We start from the raw sequence: 22,460 nt of genomic DNA on the forward strand, positions 1-22,460 counted from the left end.
CCTAGCTGCTTCCCCACGCGCGCCCGAACGCAGCGCCGCGGAGCTCGTCGCCGGCGGGTCTCCGGTGACCTTTTGGTCACGGGCTCAAGCCCGTTGCACTCCCCACAGCGTGTAGATGCTCCCCAGCCCCTCCGCTTGCTCGATAGCACGCCGTAGCCCCGTTTCCGTCGGGCACCCGTGCGCGCCGCCGCCTCCGCCGCTCGCCGGCGCCGATTCCGGCCAAGTCCGGCGAAGCTACGGCCACCACTGGATGCGGCGCTGCGAGCTCCTTTGAATGAGCCTAGCCCCGCTCCTCCCCGAGCCCCGTAGCGCGATTCCGGCCAACTCCGGCGAGGCGCCGCCTCTGTTTTGGTCGCCGGAGTCGCTCCGGCGCCGGCCACCGACGTGGCTGGCCTGGGGCCACCCCAGAGCCACTGCCAGTGGGCCCCGTGGGTCCCAGTTGACTGGGTTGACCCAGTCAACTGCTGACTGGGCAGGCCCCAGCCACTGACGTGCGGGCCCCACCACTTAATCCGATAATTTAAACATTTTAATAATTAAAACTAATTAGTTTAGATAATTAGACTATGACAGGTGGGGTCCAGTAGTTAATTAATCTAATTTTAGTTTATTTAATCTTCTGATTAGTCCACTGTCTATGACAGGTAGGACCCACCTGTCTGGTTTGACTAGTCAGCCGACCTGTTGACCTGCTGACGTCAGCATTACCTCATGCTGACGTCATAATTCATTTTTGCTAAATTCAAATAATTCCAGAAATTCAAATAATCTTCGAAAATTCATATCTTTTAAACCGTAACTCGGATGAAAATGTTTTCTACATGAAAGTTGCTCAGAACGACGAGACGAATCCGAATACGCAATCCGTTCGTCCACCACACCTCCCTAACCTATGGAACTAGCAACTTTCCCCCTCCGGTCCGTCTGTCCGAAAACGCGAAACATCAGGAATACTTCCCGGATGTTCCCCCCCTTCGCCGGTACCACCTACTGTCGCGTTAGGACACACCTCGCACTGCTCATTGTCATGTCACGCATCGTCATGCTTATGTTTGCATTGTATTTACTGTTTCTCCCCCCCTCTTCTTTCCGGCAGACTACGAGACCGACACTGCTGCTGCCCAGTTCGACTGCAGAGTCGACGACCCCTCCTACTTGCCAGAGCAACCAGGCAAGCCCCCCCCCCCTTGATCACCAGATATCGCCTATTCTTCTCTATACTGCTTGCATTAGAGTAGTGTAGCATATTACTGCTTTCCGTTAATCCTATCCTGATGCATAGCCTGTCATTGTTGCTACAGTTGTTACCCTTACCTGCTATCCTACTGCTTAGTATAGGATGCTAGTGTTCCATCAGTGGCTCTACATTCTTGTCCGTCTGCCATGCTATACTACTGGGCCGTGATCACTTCGGGAGGTGATCACGGGTATATACTATATACATTATATACATGACACATGTGGTGACTAAAGTCGGGTCGGCTCGTTGAGTACCCGCAAGTGATTCTGATGAGGGGGCTGAAAGGACAGGTGGCTCCATCCCGGTAGAGGTGGGCCTGGGTTCCTGACGGCCCCCGACTGTTACTTTGTGGCGGAGCGACAGGGCAGGTTGAGACCACCTAGGAGAGAGGTGGGCCTGGCCCTGGTCGGCGTTCGCAGATACTTAACATGCTTAACGAGATCTTGGTATTTGATCTGAGTCTGGCCATTTGGTCTATACGCACTAGCCATCTACGCGGGAGTAGTTATGGGTATCCCGGCGTCGTGGTATCAGCCGAAGCCTTCGTGACGTCAGCGACTGAGTGGCGCGCGCCGTGTTGGACCGCTTTGACGTAACCGCCGTGATCGTGTGGGTTGCTAGGTCTGCTCGCGGCCGCGTTCGCAACGTGCAGGTGTGCATAGGGCGATGGGCCCAGACCCCTGCGTGCTTAGGATTAGACCGGCGTGCTGACCGCTCTGTTGTGCTTAGGTGGGGCTGCGACGCGTTGATCTTACGAGGCCGGGCATGACCCAGAAAAGTGTGTCCGGCCAAATGGGATCGAGCGTGTTGGGTTATGTGGTGCACCCCTGCAGGGAAGTTTATCTATTCGAATAGCCGTGTCCCTCGGTAAAAGGACGACCCGGAGTTGTACCTTGACCTTATGACAACTAGAACTGGATACTTAATAAAACACACCCTTCCAAGTGCCAGATATAACCCGGTGGTCGCTCTCTAACAGGGTGACGAGGAGGGGATCCCCGGGTAGGATTATGCTATGCGATGCTACTTGGAGGACTTCAATCTACTCTCTTCTACTTGCTGCAAGATGGAGATGGTCAGAAGCATAGTCTTCGACAGGATTAGCTATCCCCCTCTTATTCTGGCATTCTGCAGTTCAGTCCACTGATATGGCCCTTTACACATATACCCATGCATATGTAGTGTAGCTCCTTGCTTGCGAGTACTTTGGATGAGTACTCACGGTTGCTTTTCTCTCTCTTTTCCCCTTTCTATACCTGATTGTCGCAACTAGATGCTGGAGTCCAGGAGCTAGAGATCCCGAGGATGATTCTACATGGAGTTCGGCTTCGAGGAGTAGTTAGGAGGTCCCAGGCAGGAGGCCTTGCCTTTTCGATCGTCGCTACTTTTGTGCTAGCCTTCTTAAGGCAAACTTGTTTAACTTATGTCTGTACTCAGATATTGTTGCTTCCGCTGACTCGTCTGTGATCGAGCACTTGTATTCGAGCCCTCGAGGCCCCTGGCTTGTATTATGATGCTTGTATGACTTATTTATGTTGTAGAGTTGTGTTGTGATATCTTCCCGTGAGTCCCTGATCTTGATCGTACACATTTGCGTGCATGATTAGTGTACGGTCAAATCGGGGGCGTCACATTATTTCCATAAGAACTAGAAGAACACGCTTTCATAAAGCAATATTTCTTAGCACGCATCCTAGCGGTTCTTTCTTTCCACTCATCAATGGAAATTCTCATGGCTTTGAGAGACTCATTGATATCATGCTTAGGAGGAATAGATCTAAGTTTTAAATAATCAACATCAAGAGAAATTCTATCAACGTTCCTAACCAATTCATCAACTTTAAGCAATTTCTCTTCAAGCAAAGCATTGAAATTCTTTTGTGAATTCATAAACTCTTTAACACTAGTCTCAAATTCAGAGGGCATCTTATCAAAATTTCCATAAGAATTGTTGTTGGAATTACCATAATTATTAGAGGAATTGCTAGGATAAGGCCTAGGATTAAAGTTTCCTCTATATGCGTTGTTACCAAAATTATTCCTACCAACAAAATTTACATCCATAGATTCATTATTATTCTCAATCAAAGTAGACAAAGGCATATCATTAGGATCAGAAGAAACACTCTTACTAGCAAATAATTTCATAAGTTCATCCATCTTTCCACTCAAAACATTAATTTCTTCTATCGCATGCACTTTTTTATTAGTAGATCTTTCAGTGTGCCATTGAGAATAATTAACCATAATATTATCTAGGAGTTTAGTAGCTTCTCCTAAAGTGATTTCCATAAAAGTGCCTCCCGCAGCCGAATCTAAAAGGTTTCTAGAAGCAAAATTCAATCCGGCATAAAAATTTTGTATAATCATCCACAAATTCAAACCATGCGAGGGGCAATTACGTATCATTAATTTCATCCTCTCCCAAGCTTGTGCAACATGTTCATGATGAAGTTGCTTAAAATTCATAATATCGTTTCTAAGAGAGATAATCTTAGCGGGAGGAAAATACTTAGAGATAAAAGCATCTTTGCACTTATTCCAAGAATCAATACTATTTTTAGGCAAAGACGAAAACCAAGCTTTAGCACGATCTCTAAGCGAAAAAGGAAATAGCTTCAATTTAACAATATCATTGTCAACATCTTTCTTCTTTTGCATATCACACAAATCAACGAAGCTATTTAGATGAGTAGCGGCATCTTCACTAGGAAGGCCGGCGAATTGATCTTTCATGACAAGATTCAACAAAGCAGCATTGATTTCACAAGATTCAGTATCGGTAAGAGGAGCAATCGGAGTGCTAAGGAAATCATTATTGTTGGTATTGATAAAGTCACATAATTTGGTATTATCTTGAGCCATCGTGACAAACAAGCAATCCAACACACGAGCAAACAAGAAGCAAGCGAGAAAGAGGTGAACAAAAAGAGAGGGCGAATAAAACGGCAAGGGTGAAGTGGGGGAGAGGAAAACGAGAGGCAAATGGCAAATAATGTAATGCGGGAGATAAGGGTTTGTGATGGGTACTTGGTATGTTGACTTTTGCGTAGACCTCCCCGGCAACGGCGCCAGAAATGGCTCGTTGTCGGGAGTCCAAATCTTGACTTGACTTTGCCTAAGCCTCCCCGGCAATGGCGCCAGAAATCCTTCTTGCTACCTCTTGAGCACTGCGTTGGTTTCCCTTGAAGAGGAAAGCATGATGCAGCAAAGTAGCATAAGTATTTCCCTCAGTTTTTGAGAACCAAGGTATCAATCCAGTAGGAGGCTATGCGCGAGTCCCTCGCACCTACACAAACAAATAAATCCTCGCAACCAACGCGATAAGGGGTTGTCAATCCCTACACGATCACTACGAGAGTGAGATCTGATAGATATGATAAGATAATATTTTTGGTATTTTTATGATAAAGATGCAAAGTAAAATAAAAGCAACGGAAATAACTAAGTGTTGGAAGATTAATATGATGGAAAATAGACCCGGGGGCCATAGGTTTCACTAGTGGCTTCTCTCAAGAGCATAAGTATTTTACGGTGGGTGAACAAATTACTGTTGAGCAATTGACAGAATTGAGCATAGTTATGAGAATATCTAGGTATAATCATGTATATAGGCATCACGTCCGAGACAAGTAGACCGACTCCTGCCTGCATCTACTACTATTACTCCACACATCGACCGCTATCCAGCATGCATCTAGAGTATTAAGTTCACAAGAACAGAGTAACGCTTTAAGCAAGATGACATGATGTAGAGGGATAAATTCATGCAATATGATAAAAAAAACCCATCTTGTTATCCTCGATGGCAACAATACAATACGTGCCTTGCTGCCCCTACTGTCACTGGGAAAGGACACCGCAAGATTGAACCCAAAGCTAAGCACTTCTCCCATTGCAAGAAAGATCAATCTAGTAAACTTGATCATCAACCCACAATTCATCGGTCTCAACAAACACACCACGAAAGAAGATACATCGAATAGACCTCCATGAGAGAGGGGGAGAACATTGTATTGAGATCCAAAAAGAGAGAAGAAGCCATCTAGCTAATAACTATGGACCCGAAGGTCTGAGGTAAACTACTCACACTTCATCGGAGAGGCTATGGTGTTGATGTAGAAGCCCTCCGTGATTGATGCTCCCTCCGGCGGAGCTCCGGAACAGGCCCCAAGATGGGATCTCGTGGGTACAGAAGGTTGCGGCGGTGGAATTAGGTTTTTGGCTCCGTATCTGATGTTTGGGGGTACGTAGGTATATATAGGAGGAAGGAGTACGTCGGTGGAGCAACATGGGGCCCACGAGGGTGGAGGGCGCGCCCGGCGGGTAGGCGCACCCCCCTACCTCGTGGCTTCCTGGTAGCTTTCTTGACGTATGGTCCAAGTCCTCTGGATCATGTTCGTTCCGAAAATCACGTTCCCGAAGGTTTGATTCCGTTTGGACTCCGTTTGATATTCTTTTTCTGCGAAACTCTGAAATAGGCAAAAAACAGCAATTCTGGGCTGGGCCTCCGGTTAATAGGTTAGTCCCAAAAATAATATAAAAGTGAATAATAAAGCCCAATAATGTCCAAAACAGAAGATAATATAGCATGGAGCAATCAAAAATTATAGATACGTTGGAGACGTATCATCGGACTGAGGGGTTTTGCTAGCTCCGATGTCTTGAAATATTGTCTCGCCGTCTTCGGGGTACCCGCGGTAAATTACTCCGACAAGTTGCTACCATCATCTTTTAACTTAGCTTTCTCTATGAACACATTAAAATTCAAGGGAACGGTAGAACGGACCGTTGATCTACAACATAGATATGCAAAAACTATCAGGACTAAGTTCATGATAAATTCAATTCAATTAATCATATTACTTAAGAACTCCCACTTAGATAGACATCTACGTGATCCAAATCAACTAAACCATGTCCGATCATCACGTGAGATGGATTAGTCTTCAATGGTGAACATCTCTATGTTGATCATATCTACTATATGAGTCATGTTCGACCTTTCGGTCTCCAGTGTTCCGAGGCCATGTCTGTACATGCTAGGCTCGTCAAGTTTAACCCGAGTATTCCGCATGTGCAAAACTGTCTTGCACCTGTTGTATGTGAACGTAGACTTATCACACCCGATCATCATGTGGTGTCTCAGCACGACGAACTGTCGCAACGGTGCATACTCAGGGAGGACACTTATACCTTGAAATTTTAGTAAGGGATCATCTTATAATGTTACCGCCGTACTAAACAAAATAAGATGCACAAAAGATAAACATCACATGCAATAAAAATATGTGACACGATATGGCCATCATCATCTTGTGCCTTTGATCTCCATCTCCAAAGCACCGTCATGATCTCCATCGTCACCGGCTTGACACCTTGATCTCCATCGTAGCATCGTGGTCATCTCGCCAACTATTGCTTCTACAACTATCGCTAACGCATAGTGATAAAGTAAAGCAATTACATGGCGTTTGCATTTCATACAATAAAGCGACAACCATAAGGCTCCTGCCAGTTGCCGATAACTTTTACAAAACATGATCATCATATACAATAACGTATATCATGTCTTGACCATATCACATCACAACATGCCCTGCAAAAACAAGTTAGACGTCCTCTACTTTGTTGTTGCAAGTTTTACGTGGCTGTTACGGGCTTCTAGTAAGAACTGTTCTTACCTACGCATCAAAACCACAACGGTGATTTATCAAGTTTGCAGTTTTAACCTTCAACAAGGATTGCCACAGTCAAATTTTATTCAACTAAAGTAGGAGAAACAGACACCCGCCAGCCACCTTTATGCAAAACTAGTTGCATGTCTGTCGATGGAACCGGTCTCATGAACGTGGTCATGTAAGGTTGGTCCGGGCCGCTTCATCCAACAATACCGCCGAAATAAGACATTGGTGGTAAGCAGTATGACTATCACCGCCCACAACTCTTTGTGTTCTACTCGTGCATATCATCTACGCATAGACCTGGCTCTGATGCCACTATTGGGAAACGTAGCATGCAATTTCAAAATTTTCCTACGCTCACGCAAGATCTATCTAGGAGATGCATAGCAACGAGAGGGGGAGAATGTGTCCATGTACCCTCGTAGACCGAAAGTGGAAGCGTTTGATAACACGGTTGATATAGTCGAACTTCTTCTCGTTCTAACCGATCAAGCACCGAACGTACATCACCTTCGAGTTCTGCACACGTTCAGCTCGATGATGTCCCTCGAACTCTTGGTCCAGCAAAGTGTCGAGGGAGAGTTCTGTCAGCACGACAGCATGGTGACGGTGATGGTGAAGTGATCCGTGTAGGGCTTCGCCTAAGCACTACGTGAATATGAACGGAGGCGTAAACTGTGGAGGGGGGCGCCGCACATGGCTAGGAATCAATGTTATGTATTCTAGCGGTGCCCCCCCCCCCACACACACACACACATATATAGGTGGGAGAGGGAGAGGGGCAGCAAGGGGCGCCCCAAGTAGGAGTAATCCTACTTGGGCCCCTCCCACAAGTTGGCCTCCCCCCTTCCATAAGTGTCGGAGGGGGAAGGAAAGAGAGGGGGGAGAGAAGGAAAAGGGGAGGCCGAATCCTCCCCTTTCCTTCTTCCTTCCCCTCCTTCCTTCTCCTCCCATTCGGCCTATATGGGGGCACACCAGCCCACTAGGGGCTGGTCTGTCCCTTTCGGCCCATAGGCGCATATCTTTGCCGGGGGGTGCCCGGAACCCCTTTCGGTGACCCGATATGTACCCGGTACATCCCGGAACACTTCCGGTGTCCGAATATCATCGTCCTATATATGAATCTTTACCTCTCGGCCATTTCGAGACTCCCCGTCATGTCCGTGAACTCATCCGGGACTCCGAACAACATTCGGTCAGCAAATCACATAACTCATACAATATAAAATCATCATCGAACATTAAGCGTGCGGACCCTACGGGTTCGAGAACTATGTAGACATGACCGAGACACCTCTCCGGTCAATAACCAATAGGGTAACCTGGATGCTCATATTGGCTCCTACATATTCTACGAAAATCTTTATCGGTCAAACCGTAATGACAACATACTTTGTTCCCTTTGTCATCCGTATGTTACTTGCCCGAGATTCGATCGTCGGTATCTTCATACCTAGTTCAATCTCGTTACCGGCAAGTCTCTTTACTTGTTCCGTAATACATCATCCCGCAACTAACTCATTAGTCACATTGCTTGCAAGGCTTCTTATGATGTGCATTACCGAGAGGGCCCAGAGATACCTCTTAGATACTCGGAGTGACAAATCCTAATCTCGATCTATGCCAACCCAACAAACACCTTCGGAGATACCTGTAGAGCATCTTTATAATCACCCAGTTACGTTGTGACGTTTGATAGCACACAAGGTATTCCTCTGGTATCCGGGAGTTGCATAATCTCATAGTCAAAGGAATATGTATATGACATTGAAGAAAGCAATAGCAATAAAACTGCACGATCATTATGCTAAGCTAACGGATGGGTCTTGTCCATCACATCATTCTCCTAATGATGTGATCCCGTTCATCAAATGACAACACATGTCTATGGTTAGGAAACTTAACCATCTTTGATTAACGAGCTAGTCTAGTAGAGGCTTACTAGGGACACGGTGTTTTTGTCTATGTATTCACACATGTATCAAGTTTTCGGTTAATACAATTCTAGCATGAATAATAAACATTTATCATGATATAAAGAAATATTTTAAATAACAACTTTATTGCCTCTAGGGCATATTTCCTTCAGCTAGATGGCTTCTCTCTCTTTGATCTTCAATACAATGTTCTCCTTGATGTTCTTGGAGTTCTATCCGATGTAATATTCTTTTGCGGTGTGTTTGTTGGGATCTGATGAATTGTGGGTTTATGATCTGAATATTTATGATAAGTAATGGAGTCTTTTCTGAACTTTATTATGCATGACTTTTATAGCTTTGTACTTCTCTCCGATCTATCGGTTTGGTTTGGCATCTAGATTGATTTATCTTCAGTGGGAGAGGTGCTTTGTAATGAGTTCAATCTTGTGGTGCTCTATATCCTAGTGACAGAAGGGGACAAGACATGTACTTGTATTGTTGCCATTAAGGGTAAAACAACATGGTTTATTCATATTGATTGGGTTTACTTTGTATACATCATGCCATCTTGCTTAAGGGGTCACTCTGTTTTTCATGAACTTAATACCATAGATGCATGCTGGATAGCGGTCGATTGGTGGAGTAATAGTAGTAAATGCAGACATAAGTTGGTCTACTTGTCTCGGACGTGATGCCTATATACATGATCATTGCCTTGAATATCGTCATAACTATGTGATTTTCTATCAATTGCCTAACAGTAATTTGTTCACCCACGGTATGCTATGTGTTCAAGAGAGAAGCCTCTCGTGAAAACTATGGCCCGCGGACCTACTTTAATCATATATATAAATCTAAATTCCTTCGATGCAATTTTATTTCTTTTTATTTTGTTTTGCAATTTATCCATCTACCTATACGAGATTTGATCCTTGCAAGTAACGAGTTCAATAGGATTGACAACCCTCTTGCCCGCGTTGGGTGCAAGTATTGATTTTTGTGTGTGCAGGTGTTGTTCACAAGGCTTTGCGTGATTCTCCTACTAGATTGATACCATGGTTCTCACTGAGGCAAATACTTATCTCTACTGTGTTGTATCTCCTCTCCTCTTCAGGGAAAATCCCAACGCAGCTCACAAGTAGCACGACGGCTCCGGACATGGCGGTGATTGCGCCCCCTCCGCCAGGGATGATGGATCTGAGGAGGCTCCTTGTGGCGGTGCCTAGGAGCGGTGGATCACGGAATCCTGAGCCCGGGTTCGTCGAAGGAGGTCCCCGTGACGACGAGATGGCGGCAGAGGTGCGTGGATTTGGGGGATCTTTTGGAAACCCTAGGTTGTGGCTCACCGCTACCTTTCGGTTGCCGCTGGGAGATCGTGGTGATGGTTGTCGTGTCCCTTCGTGTCGTGTCCTAGCGCGAGCCGAAGCGGCGAGGCAGGGCGAGTGGCGCGTTCGCGCAAGCGGCGCCGCAGTTGCCTTCTCCTCATTTGTTCGGACCCGCGGCGTGGGGGCCTACTAGTTTGCTTCAATAATGGAGGCGGTCCTAGGGTTCTTCTAGCGCCAAGACGGTGTTCTGCTTGATGCCGGCCCTCTTTGATCTAGTCATTGATGAGTTCCGGAAGGCTCTGCCGGAGATCTTCTTTGGGTGCTTGACGCCTGTAGATTGCTGGATCAGATTGGATTTGGTCGTACCCGCCCCTATTTCAACCTGTGTGGCTTTAGGAGGGCATGATACAAAGCTTCGTTGTCTATTAACATTATGGGACATTGTCGGTATTTCGATTTCCATGGTGAAGACAGTAGCGGAGAAGGTCATGGTGGCTAAGGTCTGACGCTTAGTAATGGAGGATCGAATCTTCCAGGCGATGATGACTTTGCTTGGTGTTTCGTGACTTGTAGCAACGGCATCGGTAAGTGGGGGCAACCACACAGGAGGAGTACAGAGTCTTAGCTTTCAGGGTGAAAACCCAAGGTTTGACCTTAATTGGTTGTGTCTGGCAGTGAGCTTGTTGAAGGCATTGTATTTTTAAGCGCGGATTTTCTTCAGGGTGAAAACTTAAGACCTATGATCGGGCGGCAATGACACTTGTGGAGAATTTGGACTTCAGGTGTTGACCTTGTTGAAGGCATTGTTTTTTAGAGCGCGGATTTTCTCCAGGGTGAAAACACCTATGATTGGGCGGCGACGACGCTTGTGCACTGTTTCCTTTCTGAAGGCGTCGCTTGTGAAGAATTTGGGCTTTCAAAGAATTGATCACTGTAGGCGGATCGTTCGATTTTTCTTCTTTTTTTTGGGTTGTGTGCATCCATAATGTTTTTAGCACATTGCGTTTTCGTAGAGGCTCCGCGATATAAATATATTTCCTTTGTGTCAAAATAAAATCAATCAGAAAATTTGAGAGGAATTGGAAGAAGCGGTAGGAGGTTTCACCATCAGACAGGCATGCGACAATGTGTATATCCACGTTACTAGCAATCACTTGGTAGTATTCATCATCATTCAGGAGCCTTCAGATTTTAACAAGGACGACAAGCGAATCATGCATTGTAGTAGTATAACAGGTAATGAAACAGTGCCCAGCCACGGGAAGAATCTAGGCTGAAACACAAACCTGGCTGCTTCATCTGCCTTCTACAGTATAACACAGGGCCACGGTTACACGCAGCTGGTAACAGCGCCTGGATACCACCTTAACATAATTACATCTTGCATGTAACAAGTATACACATCTGATAGTCGTAGCTATTGCAAGTCTTGCATCCATCCTTCGCCGATTACACTGCGGAACTGTATCAATCAGCACTGAAGAATCACTTCACTCCCCTCCTCTCTCTGCTCCATGGGACAATCCTACATCAGCGCAGATAGGATTTCCTGATCCAACAGTTAACAGTGTACGACTAATCGTGTCCAACAAGGCCGGGTTTCACTTAGCCTTATATACTGCAGCTCGATGGATGGAAGTAACTTCAGCGAAACCTTGCAGGGCTTTCTGGGACGAGGGTTGGGGTAAATACTGGATAGAATTACTTCAAGAAAGTTGTGTCATCATCATCTTCGTCTGTATCTAACTCAAGCCCCTCGGCAGCTAGAAGTCTACTGATCTCACTCATCTTGTCTTCCTCTTCTCTCTTGCGCATGATGTCTCTCTTCCGTAATACGAGGGTATGTCTTTTTAGAGTTGTGCTGTAGAACTCCATCGATGCCTTCCTTTCCTTGGCGAGTAATCTCCTTTCCTCCTCTGGGTCAACCTGGATCCAGCAGTTCTAAGTAAACCATAGTACACCATGCAGGATTAGTGTCTTATAATTACCTTCGACCTAGAGAGACGTCGCGCCCGAAGCGTCAATTCTCGTTGCTGTTGCTCGGCCCAAGCAGCTACTGCCATGTCGCCACGTTTATCAAAAGCTTTTCGCTTTTTCATCACCCACTCCATCCATGCCTGAGAAGCCTGATCAACAGAAATATATTTTTCAGGATTTGCAGGAATACCTTTTTTCACCTCAGCACTCTCAATTTCAAGTTATCATAGAGATACAAGACTTTTGAATCTCTCTATGTTCTCCTATAGTTACACAATACTGTAGAATGTTTAATTATTTAATTGTGATACATGGGAGGTTCCAGTTAGAATCTGACTTGTATTGACATCCATTGGTTGTTCCTGAATTCCGTTACCGCTGGCCCAGTCCAGGAACAGCGTGTTGGATGATAATCCCCAACCCAAGGGTATATATGGGTTTGCTCACAAGGATAAAGAGATGCTAGGTTTAATAAATTCCTTTTTTCAGACTCATATTAGAAGAAAAATCTGCTATGTAACTCGTTTATGTGGTTAACACTAGCAGACCTACATGGATTTAAGACAAGTACTCCCTCCGTTCGGAATTACTCGTCCAAGAAATGAATGTATCTAGATGTATTTTAGTTGTAGATACATCCATTTTTGTGACAAGTAATTCCGAACGGAGGGAGTAGCAAAAATAATTAATGAACATGCAACTTCTTGCCATGTACCATCAGATCATCACAATAAGTAAAGTAGTTGAGCATGGAAATTCAGACCTTCATTGGATTCACAAAATGCTCTTTATCGTATGCCTTTCTCCTTTCGTCATCAATCAACAGCTCATATGCTGCTTGGATTTTGATGAAACGGGCTTCAGCAGTCTCTCCTTCCTCAAGGGTTCCCTTACCATCATAAACTTTGAGACGACAAAATAATCAGATAGAACAAATTAGCTTATTATTTGGTTATGCATGCAAAATAGCATGATTTACTTAAAAAACAGTGTCTACTATATTCTGACGGTAAGAGTTTCCTCCACAGCTGTAGGTAAACTATAAGCCTATCACAACTTGTGTTTGTGTAGTTTGGTACACATTTCCCAGTCAGAAGATAAATACCCCTCCGTTCCAAAAATAAGTGTCGTGGTTTTAGTTCAAATTTGAACTAAAAGCACGACACTTATTTTTGGAACGGAGGTAGTAGCTATGAATGGAGGAATCGACTGTTGGTCCACCAAAATATGGGACCCTATTATACTATCAACGTGATAGATACTTGTGCATGGCAACACAGCTATATGCTGTGCAAAACACGGTTCTAAGACAAATACACCTTTTTACACTCTTCCAGCACATTTAAGTTGATATGTAGCGAAACAGAAATCCTGCATGAAAAATGATATCACCAGTACATGGTGCAATTGTTGTTTTATGACTGAATCCACAGCATACAACCAAATAATTAAACTTACTGAGTCAAATACTGTAAACTAATAAATAGTCATCATCGTGCGCCTATGTGTGAAGCTTACACTCTGGCAAACAGAATTCATTGAAAAACAAGCATATGCCCACATCCTTCCTTTTTTTGTGAATACACACACATTTTACTCAATAACACAACGCTTACTATTTACTTAAGTCTGAATAGTAAAGGCGTATGAATTAACAAACAACATATTTGTCTGAATCGTGTGAATTGTAAGCAAGGAAACACTACCTAAAAAAGTTAATGTGTGGAACGCAGTGAATAGAACGGCCACATTGTGCGGATACATAAAAGGGTAAAGAAGCAAACCATCAGGGTGATAGAACTTGGCCAATCTCCTGTATGCGACCTTTATGGTTTCCTCGTCGGCATCCCTTTCCAGCTCTACAAACCACAACAACACACATTAGTTTCACAGAGAAAATTCTAAGACCGCTCTACCCATCTCACAAGGACACACTATAGTGCTACTACTATGAGAAACACACAATTTTGGACCGAACTACAGAGCCACCACAACAGCAAGCTCCTCCAACGATCAAATCTAGCAACAAATTCCCAAAATTCGAACAATCGAGGCCCAGTACTATCAAAGGATTTGGCAGGTCAACTGATCATCAGCATCCCATATAAAAAAGCAAAAACAGAGACGCCAATCATAATTGCAAATCCATGCGCTTCTCTCACTAGCATCATAGGCCATGGCTTCGTCGTACCGAGCGTCTCGTACGGGGACTTCTCCGAATCCCAGCTCGCCGCGCGCGTGGCGGCCCTCCTCCGCACGCCCCCGGCCGCCCTCGCGACCTCGTCGAGCACGAAGGCGGACGACGCCTTGGACGGGACGCGGAAGCTCCCGCCGAGCCGCCTGGCGCCGACCCGGCAGGCAGCGGCGGACGAAGTGTAGTAGGTGTGGAGGAGGGCGGAGGTGGCTCGGAGGCTGCTCATCGCCGGCGACCCTGGGGCGCAGGTCTAGGGCGCGCGTGGAGGAGGAGGGGGCGAGCCGGAGCTCGGAGCGGCGGGCGGTTGTGTGGTGGAAGCTGGAAGGGAGGGAACGCCTCCCGACGGTGACACGTTGATAAATTCTCGTCTCAAAAATTTACACACTGCCGGTGGGGTATCTTTTTCGTCAGTGACACTTATACGTTGCTAAAACACAAATAATCCATCTTCCAAATCTTCCGAGTCATTTCTCAACATTGGCATGATGTCGTTAAACACTTTCTGAAAGCAAATAATTACAGTACTTCACTTTGCAGAAGATGCTTTTGTAGAGAGGTACAGCAACATAGAGTCTTCAATTTCTGATACAGGAAAGAGCAGTAACATTTCAGCTAGTACCATATTTATTCATTGCCAGTAAATGCTATGTATACAGGTATATTTACAAATTACAGGTGCTGTACAGGGGGGCAGAGCTGATCGGTTCTACCCTACAATGCCCTTCTCTTCTTCTGCATAACTCATAGGCCATGGTTAGCTTTCTTCTATACATACACAAACCAAAACCATATGATCAGACATCCATCCATCTATCCATCTAGCTGAAGCTTCTTGCGGTGTTCTAAAAGCTTACATTATGCAAGTCATTTCTTTTTAGAACCACTGCGGGCGTAGGTGTGGGCTCTTTCCCACTGCGCGATGTCCTCGATCTGGGACGGCGGCGGCGGCAGGATCTCACGCTCTACCATATCCCACCCGTCGACAATGCTGTCTTGTGCTCCACCGTGCTTCGGCGGCTTACCGGTGTACAAGAAACTCGTGTTCGAGTTCAGGAGGAGGTTATCTAGAGAGCTCGGCTGGTTAAAACAGAGACTGTATTAGGCAATGCGATGCGCTGAAAGTAGATCCCATGCAAACAAAAAAGAACTCTAAGTGGGAGTTTACCATGATAGCTGTGTGCGTGCTGTCCAGCATACTGCTGTTGGATGAGATGGCCGAACTCGCCTTCCATATTGATCTGTTTAGCTGTTGTGCCTGCTTTTCTGATCTGCAAACAGAATGTAAGGATCATTTAACCATTTTTTACTCAACGTGCCCCCTTTAAACAGGCTTTTATTATATGCAAATAGTGCTGCGACATCTTTAGCTGTACATTTCCGGCAGTTGTAAGGAAGATACATGAATATAATTTGCAAATTTCAGCAGATTATGGAAGATAGTACGCGCTGTCGAGAACCAGAATACACTTTCCATTCTCTAGAACAATATAAATCGTACCTTGAGGCGATATTTGATTCAAGAGCAGCTCGAAGGGTCTTTGAAGATGACAACATATGGAGCATCTTTGCAAATGCATCGAAAGTAGAAAGATTGGGTGGCACATCCAAGCCCAATGAGTTATAGTAGTAGGCAGTGATGGCAGACACACTTGTTTTTAGTAAAGATATCCCTCTTTGCAAGTCTTGATGCCTCTCAATGGAGTGAGAAGATGCGGCTGAGAAGTTGAAGCTATTGCTTCTCTTGGAGTCAAAAAGGGATTTCTGATCCGAGTCCACAGAATCAACACCAAAGCTACCCGAACCACTTTCTGTCCATGAATTTTCCTCTCCAACAGAACAATTATTTTGCCTTGGCACAAAAAGTGGGTAAACCTTGCTGGAAAAAAAGAAAACAGTCTCACGTCAATAAAGATTTTAAATATTATTAATGAGACAGAGATATGTCGCCTTTTTCTTGACAGAGTACCTCTGGGATTGTCGTGTGCTCCAGTAGCTACTCCGCTGCCATACACGTGAACAAGAAGCCTAATACAAAGCATATATAATATATTAGCCGCACAAAGATACTGGATAACCAATAGAAAGCTCATGTTGCTACTCATGCTATTAGAAATCTAACCAGGCTTAACTTACAGAATATGTACATACTTTGCATACATACAAATGACACATGAAGGATCGCGCTGACTATGTATAAGGTTCTACGCTCGGCTTATACAAGTTATATATCCACAGAGATATTCTCGGCAAAATAACTACAATTACAGGACAAGAATGACCGTTGTTATTCATACTACTTAGAAGTTTATATTGTTTGACCGACAGGATTGAATGATTGTATCTTCAGATGTAGCATGCTAACTTCAAGAGCAAGCTTATGACAACAGATTAAGAGCACATAGTTGGATCTTACCCCAAAACCGGCTACATGAAGGGCTGGTGCGGATAGGATATGAATTGCAATGCTGAGGACTTGCAACATGTACCTGTCACAAAAGGAAAATTATGTTACCCAACATTCAGAACCAAATGCACACAGTACTAAATGCAAACTGTTCTCAAACAATCTGTCTAGCCCAATAAAATAATATTACAATAACACAAAACATGTTAGTCTTGTTGGTCACAACTCACAAATAGGACTGTTAGACTCCATATGTAACTTCTTGCCCTGATTTTTCACTTGCATAAACTAATGAAAATCAAATGCATTTCTCTATGGTCTACGCTCTGATTTTTTTTAGAAACAAACAATCTTATATAAGATATTTACATGATTAAACAGAATGCGGAAGGGTGCAATTTACTTACGACCATGAATCATAAAAGAATGGACATTCATTTAATCATTCTGGTAATCAAGAGCATAGTGTTACAGCTAGGTAAAAAGGTGAATTGGAGACTATAAATATCAGAACAACTAATAAGTAGTAGTTTGAGGAAAGAAGTATAACCCCAAGGAAGCTGATAACTCCTCTGATGGAACTGAATGTGGATCGAGACCACGAGGTAGACGAACACCACATATAACATCGTACGGATCACTGTGACCATCCTTCTTTTCTCCATCTATAATAGCCTACAAATTGAAAATTGGGTATATAAATCTTTGTCTATGCATGGTAATTCAGGTAGCATTAATATCAAATTAATCATTTTTATGTGAAAAATTTAGTAGGTGAATATGCAACAATTAAATTATTAACATATAAAGCTAGTGTGTGAAATATGTAGAAGTAAATTAGTTACAGTCACATGCTCTAAATATGAGCAAAGTTGAATGCAACTGAAGTTCTCACTAGGAATCTCAAAATATACATATATAGGGAGAAAACACAAAGCCACTAAAACAGACAAGACCATAATACTTACTCGCCTCATTGGGAACAACCTGCAAAGCTGCTTTACAGCTTTGGACTGACGTTTCAGACGTTCGGAGGTTGTTGCCATCTGCCACAAAAGTGTAAATATTTCAATTACAGAGAATACCAAAACAGACAGACATAATCGCATAAATGATGGATATTGAATAATAAGTAAGAAATGAAGAGGCATGTTAGGACTTACAAGACCCATCTGTGCTGCTTTCATGGCATTGGTGTGCATCGTTGATGAATCGGTTTGCTTCGTTTTTAGCTGAAGATGGTGGAAAAGATACATTCAGGATCAGTAATTTCTTAGTACTCCCTCAGATCCATATTACTTGTTCCTCAAACGGAGGTATCTAGGACCGAAATACGTCTAGATACATCCGTTTGAGCGACAAGTAATATGGATCGGAGGGAGTAGTGAATTTCACATTTCATCAAAGAGAAACACTGAGAAAGAAATAATTTTACCGTGATAAAGGCCACATTCAATGTACCACTTTTCACCTTGAGATCACTCGATGCCTGCTTGATCTTCATCTTCTCTGCAAACACATTAATTACCACAACTCAGTACCGCAAACTGGCAACTGGTAACAAGATACAATCCGCAAGAGTAAAAGAGATTAACCTAACGCAGTTCGACTCTTTAACTCGCTGAGCCGATCCCTCAGCTCCTTGATGTCGTGAGCTTTGCTCAGTTTCCACATCCTCTGCTCCTCCGCTTTCCTCTGCCAGAAATAGACGAAACAGGCCAAAGTTATACTCTGTCTGTGCTACTTTTCATTCGAAACATATAATATTTCTGTACCGTTCTCCAACACCAATTGTAAAATGATAAAATGTGAGCTACAAATCACTCTAGGTCCAGCCATGTAACGGGCAATAGATTCCAGACCCGAGGCACAAACACAAGGAGACTGCCAAACCGAGAGACCGAAACCCAAACTAGTTTTAGTACTGAATTGGAGAGGACGGGCGAGTCGGGCACAGCGAGAGCGACGGATCAACCTTGGCCTCGAGGCGCGCGGCGATGCGAGACTGGAGGGTGTCGCGGAGGTTCCTCCTCAGGCGCAGCGTCGCGTGGTACTCGAACAGCCTGCGCAGACCAAAAAAAAAATCCGACGCGGAGGCGGGGGGCGGGCGAGGGTCAGGCCGGGGAGAGGGCGAGCTTCGATCGAATCGGGGTTGGACGGACGGGCGGCGGGGCGGGGCGGAGAAGAGCGTACCTCGTGTTGACGCACGCGGCGCAGCAGGAGGGGAGGTTGGATCCCTCGCAGAGCGCGCAGCTGCTGCTGGTGCTGCCGCTGCTGGCCCGCCGGGAGGTCATCATCTCGCGGCGATTCGAAGGGCGGCGGTCGCGGATTCCTGGTTGCCCGGTGCGCGGTGGCGGCGAGGCGACGGCGAGGTCGTGACGGGGGTAAGCCGTTTGCGTGCGTGGGGAAGGGGATGCGGGGTGGAGGAGAGAGAGAGAGCTAACTTGCGTGGGTGTACAGAGAAAGAGTCGGCGACGAGGACAAAGCCTTTTCCTGTTACAACTGGTATTGGGCTGATATTTAATATGACGCGCCGTGGCCCGTGAACGAGTACTTTTCTTGGCCCAACATGACTCGTGTTTTGCCACTAAAATAACAGATTTGCTTCTTGAGTGAGAGGACAATCCCTCAAAAAAATGTCAAAGAGAATGATCATCTTTTGCAGATTGTGAACTCCCTTGTACTCCCTCCGTTCCAAAATAGATGACCCAACTTTATACTAACTTTAGTACAAAGTTGGGTCATCTATTTTGGGAACGGAGGGAGTATGAAGTTGGTAAATCACTGAAAGACGTTCATCAATCCGACTTGCTAAAATTAGCCGGCCCCGCATTGCTCCGCACGAGCGACGCGGGTGGTGAGCCCTAGCCTCCACTGGGAAACCAACTCATTCTTGCCATCGTCGGGGCAAAGCCCGTGCGGCAGTAGGGCATCTGCTCCTTGTGTTGTCATTCCATGGTCGGATCATGTTGTTGTTGGCATGTGGGTCGATGAGCAGGAGGCGGCGTGTGACCGCGACGTGGCGATGTGGGAGTGCTCACTCGGCAGTGTTGGTACAGCGGCAGCGAGTATGTGCTCTTTCCCTAGGCACTGGTCCGATGACAACATATAGTAACATCCTTTTCACTGCCAATGATATAACCTTTCGCACACAAAACATTTTGCTTTACCTGGGTGATCCGTATCTTGGTACTCTTGATATTGGTATCCCCGCATCATGCTTCCCCTAAATATTGTCTATAGTCGCCTCCCCTCTATAGTCGATACATGCAGTCCTTCTCCCTCCTATCTTTTTATGCATGCTAGATCTGGACATGAATGGATTTGTCGGCGTGATGGTGAGGATGCGAGAGAGCAACGCCAGATATGCGTGTGTATGAGAGAGAGATATGAGGGAAGTGGTCGCCATATTTTCCTACATTTAAAAAAAATAAGGAACATTATTCTTAAAATCTTTGTCCAGGCTCACGAACAGGTCGCCATAGGAGCGCAACACACCTACTGTAGGACATCGACCCGTTCATGCGCCTGGTCAGGAACACGGTACCCTCTCAATCCCAACGAGTCACGTGCAGGGTGTCCGACAGGGACATCTTTTTCTTTCGTTTCTTTTTCACATATTAATTTGTGCTTTCTCTATTTTCAGGATTGCTCTAAAAAACAAAATAAGTTGGGTTTATACTTCTAATTATTAAAGAAGTTCGTGAAACAAAAAAAGGGTCGTGGATATAAAAATTGTTCATGAATTGGAATTTGTTTGCATAATTGAATTTTGTTTGTGAATTTGAAAATATTCACGAACATAAAATTTTGTTCATGAATTCAAAAAAGTTGTGAACAAAAATGTTTGAGAATATAAAAATTGTTCGTGGATTCAACAGAAAACACAAATTCAGAAGAAAAAAATGTTCGCAAATATGAAAACATTATTGAATCCAGAAAAAATCTCAAAATTTAGAAAGTGCACAAATTCAAGACAATTCACGAATTTTAAAAATATCTTCGAATTAATAAAAACATGTATATGAAAAAAATATTTTGAATTTTTTTCATGAATTAATAAACTCAAAAATCAAGAAAATGTGAAAAGGCAGAAAAAAAGAGAAGATAAAAACTTTCGGGAAGATTCCCAAAATGGTTCCTAGTTCTGGACGCGAACAGCTCCAGGTTACGAAAAAGCGACCAGGGTGCTTAGTGGACCGCAACCCAAGTAGGACCGCCAGTTGGCAAGCCCTTACCTAGTGCTATAGTAATGACCGAGATGCATCCAATAGATCTATACGTCCAGAACATCCATGTTGCATCAGATTGCAAGGTGGTGATAGATGATGTGAGGAATGGCACGTCTGCAGCTTATGGATCAGTCATCAAAGAAATTATAGATAGGTCTTCAGATTTTCATTTTTGTAACATAGTTCATGAATTTAGGAGCTCAAATTTTGAAACTCACAAACTTGCAAAGCACGCACTTTCTCTCGAGGTTGGCCGCCATGTTTGGTTAGGACATCCCGGGAATCTTTCTTTCGTCCCTGTAAACATTGTGACGGTTTAATAAAGGCTTTGCGAGTTAGTCTCAAAAAAAAAGTAATGACCGAGATGCAACAAAGTTAAGGAGAGAAGCTTGGCTAGATGGTTCCTCTGGATCGTCCAGTAATGACCGAGATGCGGCATCATGGAAGTTGCTATGGAAAACACCAGTCCCCGGAAAGATACGTATGTTTCTTTGGAGGCTAGCAAAGAACTCGCTGCCAACAGAGGATGTTAGAGCTCATCGAAAAATGTCCACTACAAACTCATGTGCATTATGTGGAGTTGTGGATTCTTTGAGACATTCTTTTCTTGAATGTACCATGGCGAGGTGTGTTTGGGCACTCGTCAATGGGGAGCTAGCGGAACACTTGTGTGAACACAACGGAGCCTAGTGCAAGGCAATGGTTGTTTTCGATGATTGAGAGTTTGAGACACTATCACATGGATCCTTCGTCAGGCTCTCGGTGACAGATTATCCATGAGGAAGTTTGTCAACACCCTTCGGCCACACACCTTTTCATCAACAGGTTCATAGCAGATCTCGAGTTAATCCCGCAAAAGGTGGTAAGAAACCGAGTTGCACCTAGGGTCGCTGCTGAAAGACCAAAGGCACCTCCGCCAGGATATGCGAAGATCCATATAGACGCCAGTCTGGCTCGCAATGGCATAGCGCGCTCTGCAGCAGCAGTGTGCAGGGATGCAACTGGCCTTTTCCTTGGCAGTCCGGCCCTTACCACCCATGGAATTAACGAGGTTGCAGCACCGGAAGCGATAGCCTGTTGTGAACCCTTGTGCCTTGCCGATGACTTGCTCCTTCAAAATTTCATTGTTGCATCGGACTCGAAGCAGGTGGTTAGCGATATTGAGAAGCGAACGGACAGCAGATATGGGCATACCATTAAGGAAATACAGCACCGAGCAACAAACTACAACTGTAAATTGAACTTTGAAGGGCGAGCTGTGAACACAGATGCAGATAGTTTAGCTAAATTTGCGAAAACTTTGGACAAGGGGCACCATGTTTGGTTCACCCCCCACGATCCAATTTGTATTCCTCTCCATGCTACTTTTGATCAATGAAATTTAGCTTACCCCCTCAAAAAACCTAGTGCTACAGTAGTCATATCCCTAGATCGTGGTCGATATGTGTGGCTATTACAGCCGTGGGACACTGCCATTGTACATTT

The 22,460-nt window shown here is 44.7% G+C and overlaps 2 protein-coding genes across 2 annotated transcripts; both read right to left on the bottom strand.

Annotated features, from left to right (window-relative positions):
* Positions 1 to 11,300: 11,300 nt before the first annotated feature.
* On the bottom strand, positions 11,301 to 14,690 carry LOC123052013 (uncharacterized J domain-containing protein C4H3.01). Its single transcript, XM_044475036.1, has 5 exons — positions 14,337 to 14,690; positions 13,930 to 14,004; positions 12,909 to 13,048; positions 12,157 to 12,294; positions 11,301 to 12,094 (listed from the first exon to the last, which is right to left on the bottom strand). The coding sequence occupies exons 1-5, from the start codon at positions 14,563 to 14,565 to the stop codon at positions 11,870 to 11,872; spliced, it is 807 nt and encodes a 268-aa protein (XP_044330971.1). The 5' UTR covers positions 14,566 to 14,690; the 3' UTR covers positions 11,301 to 11,869.
* Positions 14,691 to 14,945: 255 nt separating this feature from the next.
* LOC123052014 (uncharacterized) lies at positions 14,946 to 19,232 on the bottom strand. Its single transcript, XM_044475037.1, has 12 exons — positions 18,937 to 19,232; positions 18,719 to 18,806; positions 18,339 to 18,438; positions 18,179 to 18,252; positions 17,907 to 17,975; positions 17,712 to 17,789; positions 17,294 to 17,418; positions 16,753 to 16,825; positions 16,306 to 16,364; positions 15,838 to 16,215; positions 15,505 to 15,607; positions 14,946 to 15,416 (listed from the first exon to the last, which is right to left on the bottom strand). The coding sequence occupies exons 1-12, from the start codon at positions 19,038 to 19,040 to the stop codon at positions 15,204 to 15,206; spliced, it is 1,464 nt and encodes a 487-aa protein (XP_044330972.1). The 5' UTR covers positions 19,041 to 19,232; the 3' UTR covers positions 14,946 to 15,203.
* Between the last annotated feature and the right edge of the window lie 3,228 nt (positions 19,233 to 22,460).

This window comes from Triticum aestivum, chromosome 2D (genome assembly GCF_018294505.1).
Source record: "Triticum aestivum cultivar Chinese Spring chromosome 2D, IWGSC CS RefSeq v2.1, whole genome shotgun sequence".
Taxonomy (NCBI): domain Eukaryota; kingdom Viridiplantae; phylum Streptophyta; class Magnoliopsida; order Poales; family Poaceae; genus Triticum; species Triticum aestivum.